Source organism: Salvelinus sp. IW2-2015, unplaced genomic scaffold (assembly GCF_002910315.2).
Source record: "Salvelinus sp. IW2-2015 unplaced genomic scaffold, ASM291031v2 Un_scaffold5105, whole genome shotgun sequence".
Lineage (NCBI taxonomy): Eukaryota > Metazoa > Chordata > Actinopteri > Salmoniformes > Salmonidae > Salvelinus > Salvelinus sp. IW2-2015.
Genome location: NW_019946371.1, coordinates 35,063 through 46,106, shown reverse-complemented (window position 1 = coordinate 46,106; position 11,044 = coordinate 35,063). Strand labels below are relative to the sequence as shown.

The 11,044-nt window shown below is 47.2% G+C and overlaps 1 protein-coding gene across 1 annotated transcript in view; it reads right to left on the bottom strand.

The window, feature by feature from the left end:
• Positions 1–10,805, bottom strand: part of LOC112077969 (uncharacterized) — a 14,692-nt gene extending 3,887 nt beyond the window's left edge. Inside the window, exons 1-4 of the mRNA XM_070441891.1 lie at positions 10,670–10,805; positions 10,335–10,454; positions 5,012–5,100; positions 4,173–4,290 (exon numbers count right to left, since the gene is read on the bottom strand). Of these exons, the coding sequence (XP_070297992.1) occupies positions 4,173–4,290; positions 5,012–5,100; positions 10,335–10,454; positions 10,670–10,805 (463 nt within the window). The remainder of the gene's footprint in view (positions 1–4,172; positions 4,291–5,011; positions 5,101–10,334; positions 10,455–10,669) is intronic.
• Between the last annotated feature and the right edge of the window lie 239 nt (positions 10,806–11,044).

Sequence of the window (11,044 nt, the reverse complement as noted above, 5' to 3'; positions counted from 1 at the left end):
AGTCTGTTAAAGCCATCGTCGGTACTGTTAGGCTATCGTCAGTCGTGTTAAGCCATCGGTAGCGATGATCTGTTATAGGCATCGTTATCGTCTGTTAGAGCCATCGTCGTCACTCTGTTAGCCATCGTCAGTTGTAGGCATCTTTGTATCTTTAGGCCTATCGTAGTTATATCGATTTAGGCCATCGTCAGTCTTGTTAGCCATCGTCAGTTCTGATTAAAGCCATCGTCGGTTAATGGTTAGGCTAGTCGTCAGGCTGGTTAAGCCACGTCAGTCTGTTAGGCCATCGTCGTTGTTTTAAGCCACCGTCAGTATATGTTAGAGCGATCTCAGTATCGTAGGCAATACGGCAGTATGTAGCGAATCGTCATTATGTTAGGCCATCGTCAGTCTGGTTAAGCCATCGTCATTATGTTATAGGCCATCGTCATGATTAGCATTCGTGTAGCCAGCTGCGTGTCCAGTAGTGCGTTCAGTATGAGCCATGTCAGTTGATACGCCATCATCAGTCACGTGTTAAGCCATCGTCTGTCTGTTAAACCATTCGTCAGTATGTTAGCGATCGACAGTATTGTTAGGCCTGCGTTCAGTAATGTTTTAGCCATCGTCATTATGTTTATGCCAATACGTTTATATAGTTAGGGCAATCGTCATTTATGTATAGGCCATCGTCAGTCTGTTAGGCCTCGTCATTATGTAGGCCATCGTCAGTTCTGTTATGCCATTCGTCGGTGCTGTTGGCCACATCATTCATAGTTATGGCTCATCGTCAGTAATGTTAGGTCTCGTCGGATGTTAGGCCATCGTCATTATGTTAGGCATCGTTCATCTATGTAATGCCACTCGTTCAATTATGTTTAGGCAATCGTCAATTGTTAGCCGATCATCAGCTGTTAAGCCATCGTCTGTCTGTTAAGCCATCGTCAGTATGTTAGAGGCGATCGTCAGTATGTTTAGGCCATCTCATTGTCTATGCCATCGTCATTCATGTTTAGGCAATCAGTCATCTATGTTAGGCCATCGTCAGTATGTTAGCCATCGTCATATTATAGGCCATCGTCAGTTGTTAGGCCACCGTCAATATGTTAGGCCATCGTCAATTAATGTTTATGCCATCGTCTCGGTATGTTATGGCATCGTCGGTATGTTAGCCATCGTCAAGTATGTTTAGGTCATCGTCGGAATGTAGGCCATCGTCAAGTATGTTACGCCATCGTATCAGTCTGTGTCATCGTCGTATGTTAGGCCAACGCGGTATGTTAGACCATCGTCAGTTATCTGTTAGGCCAGCGTCAGTCATGTATTAGTCCATCGTCAGTACTGTAGTCATCGTCAGTATGTTAGGTCATCGTCGGTATGTTAGGCCATCGCAGTAGTTAAGCCTCATCGTCAGTTGCCATTGTTTTGGTCCATCGTCGGCATGTTAGGTCATCGTCATTATGTTAGGCCATCGTCAGTCATGTTAGGCCATCGTCAGTTGGTAGCCATCTCATATTAGGCATCGTCGATGTTAGGCCATCGTACGATGTAGGTCATCGCAGATATAAGGCCATCGCGCCTGTTAGGTCATCGCTCAGTTGTTAGCCATCGTCAGTATGTTAGGCCATCGTACGTTGGCCATCGTCAGTTGTGGCCATCGTCAGTATGTTAGGTCATCGTCAGTATGTTGAGCCATCGTCAGTATGTTAGGCCATCGTCAGATGCTTAGCCATCAGTCAGTTAATGTTGGCCATCGTCGGTATGTTTAGGCCATCGTCAGTATTAGGCCATTGTCACTATGTTTGGCCATCGTCAGTCTGTTTGCCATCTCAGTCGTTAGCCATCGTCAGTATGTTAGGCCACGTCGGATGAGTCATCGTCGGTATGTTAAGTCATCTCGCTGTTAGCCATCGTCGGTTGTTAGGCCATCGTCATTATGTTAGGCATTCGTATTGTTGGCCATCGTCGTATGTGAGCCATCGTCAGTTTAGGCCATCGTCAGTATGTTAGGTCATCGTCGATATGTTAGGCCTCTCAGGCTAGTTAGCCATCTTCATCTATTGTTAGGCCATTGTCGGTATGTTGCCATCGTCGGTATGTTAGGCCATCGTCAGTATGTTAGGGCCATCGTCATTATGTTAGGCCATCGTCAGTATGTTAGAGCCATCGTCATAGTATGTTAGGCCATTCCAGTATGTTAGGTCATCGTCATTATGTTAGGCAATCGTCATTATGTTAGCCATCGTCAGTATGTTGCCATGTCAGTTAGGTCATCGTCAGTATGTTAGACCACATCCATGTTAGGCCATCTCAGTATGAGCCCACGTCATTATGTGGAAAAAGCAAGTCCTAACTGTAGCTGTACGACTATGATATACTAGAATACACATTCTTGATATTTTAACATCAGACTATGGCACATGTTATATTTTTAAATTATACCTGTAGATGTTTGAAGGTGAGGATGAGGCTGGACAGGTGTTCTCTGCTGCGTTACTGACGAGAGCTTACCACCTTGGAACTGATCTGGTAGCTAGGCTTTGATGCTGTGGCGGTTGCTGTGTCTTGTCTGTGTCAGTGAATATGGAAGTAGTTGTTGACAGATCTTTCCACTGTCGTGTAACACACCAACCCAACCAGAGTGAAACCTGTGATCCACAGATGAAGCAAGTTACCAGAATGTCTTGTAGCTTTCCCAGAATTCCCAGGTTTTTCAGGTTTCCTGGTTGGAAGATTCCTGGAAAAGGAGGTGCTTTGAAAAGCTGGTCAGGTCACATCAACACCATTATCAGAAACCCACACTCCAAATTGCATACCGCCCGACCACAGATCATTGATCCACTAGATATTACAATCTCTATTGTACCCACACTCCCTTTCCCACCTGGATAAAAGGAACACCTACGTTAGAATGCATTCATTGACTACAGCTCAGAATTAACAATAGTTCCCTCAAAGCTCTTCACTAAGCTAAGGACCCTGGTACTAAACACCTCCCTCTGCAACTGGATCCTGGACTTCGTGAAAGGCCGCCCCCAGGTGATCCTCAAACATGGGGGCCCCTCAGGGGTGCGTGATCAGTCCTCTCTTGTACTCCCTTTTCACCCACACTCATGGCCAAGACAAGACTCCAACACCATCATTAAGTTTGCAACGACAGAACATGGGTAGGCCTGATCACCGACAACGAGGAGACATTCTATAGGGAGTAGTCAGATACCTGGCCGTGTGGTCCAGGACAACAACCTCTCCTTCAACGTGATCAAGACAAAGGAGATGATTGTGGACTACAGGAAAAGGAGGACCGAACACACCACCATTCTCATCGACAGGGCTGTAGTGGAGCAGGTTGAGAGCTCAAGTTCCCTCTCAGGAGACTGAAAAGATTTGGCATGGGTCCTCAGATCCCCAAAAAGTTATACAGCTGCACCGTCGAGAGCATCCTGACTGGTTGCATCACTGCCTGATGGCACCTGCTCGGCCTCCGACCACAAGACACTACAGAGGGTATGCGTATGGCCCAGTACATCACTGGGGCCAAGCTTCTGCCACTCCAGGAGCTCTATACCAGGCTGGTCAGAGGAAGGCCCTACAAATTGTCAAAGACTCCAGTCACTCTTGTCACAGACTGTTCTCTCTGCATCGAACGGCAAGCAGTACGGGGCATCAGGTCTAGGTCCAAGAGGCTTCTAAACAGCTTCTACCCCCCAAGGACTCCTGAACACTAGTCAAATAGCTACCCTCCCACCCCCTTTTTACGCTGCTGCTACTTTCTTGTTATCATCTATGCATTGTCACTTTAATAACTCTACCTAGATGTACATATTACCTCAATTACCTCGACTAACCAGTGCCCCCCACACATTGACTCTGTAACGTACCCCTTGTATATAGCATCGCTACTGTTATTTTACTGCTGCTATTTAATATTTTTTTAAAATTTTTGACTTTTTTAAACTGCATTGTTGGTTAAGGGCTTGTAAGCATTTCACAGTAAGGGTTAGCTGTTGTATTTGATGCCTGTGACAAATAAAATGTTACTTTATTTGATTTGAATAAGCAGGAAATGCGGAAACCAGGATTTCTAGGCAACCTGGGATTTTTGAAAGTTACGATCTAAAAGATACAGTACTTAGTTATAGAGATGATGGTGATGATGATGTGGTGATGATGATGAATGAAGAGTATCCTACCTGGGTACGTCCCGTTGCCGGTGGCTGTCTCCCAGCTGGTGTCCAGTCGAGCGTTGTCTTGGCCAGGCTGATTGGCCCAATGGGCGGAGTCTGTCCCCTCCTCACTGCAAGCTCTGCTCTGTTACAAGGACAAGGCGAAATGAAGGAGATGTGTGTTGTGTGTGGTGTGTGTGAGTTTTGTGTCTGGAAGTTCATGGTGTTTGTGTGTTTGTGTGTGTGTGTGTTGTGTGTGTTGTGTGTGTGTGTGTGTGTGTGTGTGTGTGTGGTTGTGTGTGATGTTGATGGGTGTGTTGTGTGCGTGTGTATGTGCGTGTGTGCGTGTGTGCGTGCATGTGGTTGTTACCTGTGTGGTCTGTTTCCATGGTGGTGTGGTTGTCTCTGAGCTGTGGCCCGATGAGCATCAAGGTGTCCTCCACGGCGCCTAGCAACCCACTCACCTCCCGGCTGTTGCTTAGGATACCTTGAGACAGGAGACTGTTTATCTCGTGAAACATTCTACATACAGGAGCAGAAAAAAACAGGAAACAGGAAGTGAGTGAACGGGTGTATATGTTTATATGCATGCATGATTTCACTGTGGTGTTGTGTGTGTGGTTGTGGTGTTGGTGTGTGTGTGTGTGTTGTGTTGGTGGTGTGTGTTGTGTGTGTGTGTGTGTGTGTTGGTGTGTGTGTGGGTGTGTGTGTGTGGTGTGGTGTGTGTGTGATGTGTGTGTGTGGTGTGTGTGTGTGTGTGTGTGTGTGTGTGTGTGTGTGTGTGTGTGTGGTGTTTAACCTCCAGTAGCATCTCTCCAGTTCAGTCTTCCTCCGCTCTGGTTTTTGCGTCCACAGAAGCTACTTACGCCATAGACAGGACCGTGTTTCCTCATCAGGCGACAGCCGAGACCAGCTACAAGGCGGCCTGGGGCAGATGTGAGACTCAGTGAGCGAGCTGAGAGGCAGAAAGATTTTAGGAATTAGGATACAATGACATGTGCGCTGGGGGCGAGAGACGTAGCAAGAACTCATGAGCGTCATTAGAGCAGCGCACTAGAATATTGTCGACTCAGGTTGCGTTTGGATGCTCTCTGTCGAAACTGGAGTCCCAGAAGATAGCTGCCGTGTGACTAAAGGACAACGTACCTAATTCTATAGGCACAATCGACGGTTGCTTGCAAGGTGAGGGGGTCTTAGAAAAAGAAGGAACAGGGCAGAGATACGGACCCTGGGAGGGACGCACATTAGGCCTAGTGCGTCGGTGCCAGCACTTGGTGAGAACGACGAGAGAGATGATACCGACGGAGAAAGGGACTGGGGGACAGGGTCAGATCAAGAGGGCTAGTGCGGAGGGAAGTAGCACAGGAGCAAAGAACGAGAAACGAAAAGAAGGAGAACGATAGAACTCTGGGGACGAAACGAGCAGACGGGAGGCACTTGAGGACGAGATGGAGTGAGGAGAGATAGTGAGCGGACACTAGGTAGAGAGAGGAGTAGATGGGGCTGGAAGACACGCAGAACATAAGGGTTAAGGTGCGAGTAGGAAGGAGGAGGAAAGGGCTAGCTGAAGACGCACCACAGGAGAAGGCAGGTTGCATTGAGATGTAGGTATAAGCACTAGAGTGAGAGAGATAGAAGAGAGTTCATGGGCTGGGGCGATGTTGTAAGAACTGGTAGTGTCAGGGCCGAAAGATGCAAATGATGTTGCAGTTATAACTGCGGTCCCATCACGGTTCCGTACCTGGCTCCCTCTCGAGCACTGAAGCCTGCCCCAACCTTACCTTGTTGACTCGCTCCCGTCCGCCATCCCTGACCTGTTTTCTGTTTTATCCTGGTGCCTAAGTTGGCTGGGTTTAGGTGCGGGTTTCATGGGCTATACCCGGTCAGACCTGTTGGCTGAGTGTAGAGGCGAGTCGATAACAGGGGTAGCACTCATTATTGTGGTGCTTCTATGTAATGCTTATGGGTGGACGGCTTGACCATTTTTAAGTGGGTTTACCTCATGACTAATTCACGAGGGCATGGCTCAGGTGCCTCTATATCATCATGTCTTTCCTCTCGATGACCAGTTGCTGATGGCCAGTGAGTGTTAGGAGATAGACAGGCTGACGGTGTCGCTTTATCATATGAATAACTGTAATGCGGTTTAGCTAGGAAGGCCATGCGCGTCTCTACTGCGTAACTGTTGTACTCTGGTGGTCTCTGTCTGCGCCGGTACTTCGCTCTCCACGGTTAGTAGTATATGGAGTGGATGCTATGCGTATTGGTTCTCCTACCTGACTATCTGTCCAGCACACACTCCTTTCAGCCCCTCCTAATCCTCGCTATAAGAAGCATTTTCTGGGATCCTCACTTGCACGTTCGTCCCATGTCGCTGAGTCTTTGCTGCTTGTTCCAATGTTTTGCTTTGCTTCTCTCTTCATTAATCAACTCATACCAAATGGCAGGTGAGTGGTCATTTTTTTACACGCGGCTTGCTCCAGCTCTTTTCTTGCGTCCCTATTGCGTGAACCTGGCCGCTTGAATCAACGGAGCGTATCTGTGACGAGAATTTACCCTACCAATACACCATGGGACCAAGTGCGGTGCCCAGTAGTGGAGCAAGCAAACCTTAGCAGAGCCAACTAACACAAGAGGATCATGGACGATGGGAAAGTACTCTTCCCATGTATCATGGGATACTGGAAAGGCGAGCTGATAGAGTCACTTAGCGTCACATCGAGGGCATCAACCAGGATGAAATATCCCCTCCCCGTACGAAAGAGCTGAGAGGCAGCTTATGTAGAGCCTTGGAGGAAGCGATGAGCGCATACATGAATCCCTCCGTTTGTGTACTGCCTTCCTAAGGTTGCTGCTGGACACCGCTGTTGCTTGGTCGTGTTTTGAGGGGGTAATGTCTGTCCATCGTGTACAAAAGTTGATAGAGGAGAGAGAGAACCCAAGGCGCATGCGCAGTGAGGAAAGCGAAAGGAGAAAGTGTGAAAAAAGAAGGAGAAAAAAAATTACATTCTCCTTTTATTAAAGAGAGAACAAAAATAGATACGACGAAACCAAATAAAGCAACCCAACTGGGGCAGGCTGAAAAGGAGTTGCGAAGTCACGAACCGTGAAGCTATCTTAAACAAATAAGTGCTGAACACTATAACAGTACTTAGACATAAGACACAGACACAGGAGACAACCACCCACCACAACAAATGTGAAACCACCTACCTATAATATGGCTCTCAATACAGAAACGTAAACCACCTCCTGCCTCTAATTGAGAAAAACATATCAGGTCACCCATAACCAACATAGAAGCACACATAACATAGACTGCCCACCCAAAACTTGACGGCCCTGACCGACTAACTACATACAAAATAAAACAGAAAAACAGTCAAGGAAGTGACATACTGCAAACTCAATTGCATCTATATAATGAGTTTTAAAATCTCTATCTCTTTATCTCTCTCTCTTTATCTCTCTCTCTCTTCTCTCTCTCTCTCTCTCTTCTCTCTCTCTCTCTCTCTCTCTCTCTCTCTCTCTCTCTCTTCTCATCTGCTCTCTCTCGTTCTCTCTCTCTTTCTCTCTCTCTATCTCTCCTCTCTTCTCTCTCTCTTCTCTCTTCTTCTTCTCTCTTTTTCTCTCTAAGACCACTTTAGAAGGTGTTTAATTAGTACTTTTAAGCGCTATCTTCTGGACTACAATATATGTCAATATTTGTATATTTGTTTTTACCCACATGATGTCAATTAACTTCTCCTCTCTCTCAGACTGCCCAGGGTTAGCTGGTCTCCTGTCTTCTGATGAGGAAAAGCTGTCTGGCGTTTAGTAACTCTGGGACTCAGCCGGAAGGAGACTGACTGGAGAGATGGTACTGGAGGTTAAACACAACACACCACAACACACACACACACACACACACACAACACACCACACACACACACACACACACACACACACACACACAACACACACACCACACACACACACACACACACACACACACACACACACACACACAACAACACACACACACACACACACACACACACACACACACACACACACACATGAAATCATGCATGCATATAACATATAACACCTCGTTCACTCACTTCCTGTTTCCTGTTTCTGCTTCCTGTGTGTAGAATGTTTCACGGGATAGAACAGTCTCCTGTCTCAAGGTATCCTAAGCAACAGCCGGGAGGTGAGTGGGTTGCTGCCGTGGAGGACACCTTGATGGTCATCGGGCACACCTCAGAGACAACCACACCACCATGGAAACAGACCACACAGGTAACAAACATGCACGCACACACGCACACACGCACATACACACCACAACACACACACATAACAGCACACACACACACCACACACACACACACACACACACACACACACACACACACACACACACACACACACACACACATGAACACACATACACATGAACTTCCAGACACAAACTCACACATGCACACACACACACACATCCTCCTTCACTTTCGCCTTGTCCTTTGTACACAGAGCAGAGCTTGCAGTGAGGAGGGGACAGACTCCGCCCATTGGGCCAATCAGCGCTGGCCAAGACAACGCTCGGACTGGACACCAGCTGGAGACAGCCACCGGCAACGGACGTACCCAGGTAGGATACTCTTTTCATTCATCATCATCACCACATCATCATCACCATCATCTCATAACTAATACTGTATCTTTAGTACCGTAACTTTCCAAAAACTCCCAGGTTGCCTAGAAATCCTGGTTTCCGCATTTCCTGCTTATTTCAAATCAAATAAAAGTAACATTTATTTGTCACAGGCATCAAATACAACAGTCTAACCTTACTGTTGAAATGCTTACAAGCCCTTAACCAACAATGCAGTTTAAAAAAGTCAAAAATTTAAAAAATAATTAAATAGCAGCAGTAACAATAACAGTAGCGATGCTATATACAAGGGGTACCGTACAGAGTCAATGTGTGGGGGCCACTGTGTTAGTCGAGGTAATTGAGGTAATATGTACATCTAGGTAGAGTTATTAAAGTGACAATGCATAGATGATAACAAGAAAGTAGCAGCAGCGTAAAAAAGGGGTGGAGGGTAAGCTATTTGACTAGTGTTCAGGAGTCTGGGGGTAGAAGCTGTTTAGAAGCCTCTTGGACCTAGACCTGATGCCCCGGTACTGCTTGCCGTTCGGTAGCAGAGAGAACAGTCTGTGAAAGAGTGACTGGAGTCTTTGACAATTTGTAGGGCCTTCCTCTGACACGCCTGGTTATAGAGGTCCTGGTGCAGGAAGCTTGGGCCCCAGTGATGTACTGGGCCATACGCATTACCCTCTGTAGTGTTCTTGTGTCGGAGGGAAGCAGGGGTGCCATACCAGGCAGTGGATGCAACCAGTCCTCAAAAAGTTATACAGCTGCACCGTCGAGAGCATCCTGACTGGTTGCATCACTGCCTGGTATGGCACCTGCTCGGCCTCCGACCACAAGACACTACAGAGGGTAATGCGTATGGCCCAGTACATCACTGGGGCCAAGCTTCCTGCCATCCAGGAGCTCTATACCAGGCGGTGTCAGAGGAAGGCCCTACAAATTGTCAAAGACTCCAGTCACTCTTCTCACAGACTGTTCTCTCTGCTACCGAACGGCAAGCAGTACCGGGGCATCAGGTCTAGGTCCAAGAGGCTTCTAAACAGCTTCTACCCCCCAAGACTCCTGAACATCTAGTCAAATAGCTACCCTCCCACCCCCTTTTTTACGCTGCTGCTACTTTCTTGTTATCATCTATGCATTGTCACTTTAATAACTCTACCTAGATGTACATATTACCTCAATTACCTCGACTAACCAGTGCCCCCCACACATTGACTCTGTAACGGTACCCCTTGTATATAGCATCGCTACTGTTATTTTACTGCTGCTATTTAATTATTTTTTTAAATTTTTGACTTTTTTAAACTGCATTGTTGGTTAAGGGCTTGTAAGCATTTCACAGTAAGGTTAGCTGTTGTATTTGATGCCTGTGACAAATAAAATGTTACTTTATTTGATTTGAATAAGCAGGAAATGCGGAAACCAGGATTTCTAGGCAACCTGGGAGTTTTTGGAAAGTTACAGGTACTAAAAGATACAGTACTTAGTTATAGAGATGATGGTGATGATGATGGTGGTGATGATGATGATGAAGAGTATCCTACCTGGGTACGTCCCGTTGCCGGTGGCTGTCTCCCAGCTGGTGTCCAGTCGAGCGTTGTCYTTGGCCAGGCTGATTGGCCCAATGGGCGGAGTCTGTCCCCTCCTCACTGCAAGCTCTGCCTCTGTGTACAAGGACAAGGGAAGAGAGATACACACACCACACCGCACGCACGGGCACGCACACGAGGGTGCGTTCAGCTCGCTTTCCTGGTCTCTCTCTGACCAGCACGCACGCCACGCACGCTACGCACGCACGCACTCCGACGCCACGTCACGATGCACACAACACACAGCACAAATCATGCATGCATATAAACATATACACCTCTTCACTCACTTCCTGTCTTCCTGTTTCTGCTTCCTGTGTTGTAGAATGTCTTCACAGAGATAGAAGTCTCCTTCTCAAGGTATCCTAAGCAACAGCCGGGGGTGAGTGGGTTGCTAGGCGCCGTGGAGGACACCTTGATGCTCATCGGGCCCACAGCTCAGAGACACCCACACCACCATGGAAACAGACCACACAGGTAACACACACACACACACACACACACACACACACACACACACACACACACACACACACACACACACACACACACACACAACACACACACACACCACACACACACACACACACCACACACACACACAAACACACACACCACACACACACACACACACACACAACACACACATCTCCTTCACTTTTCTT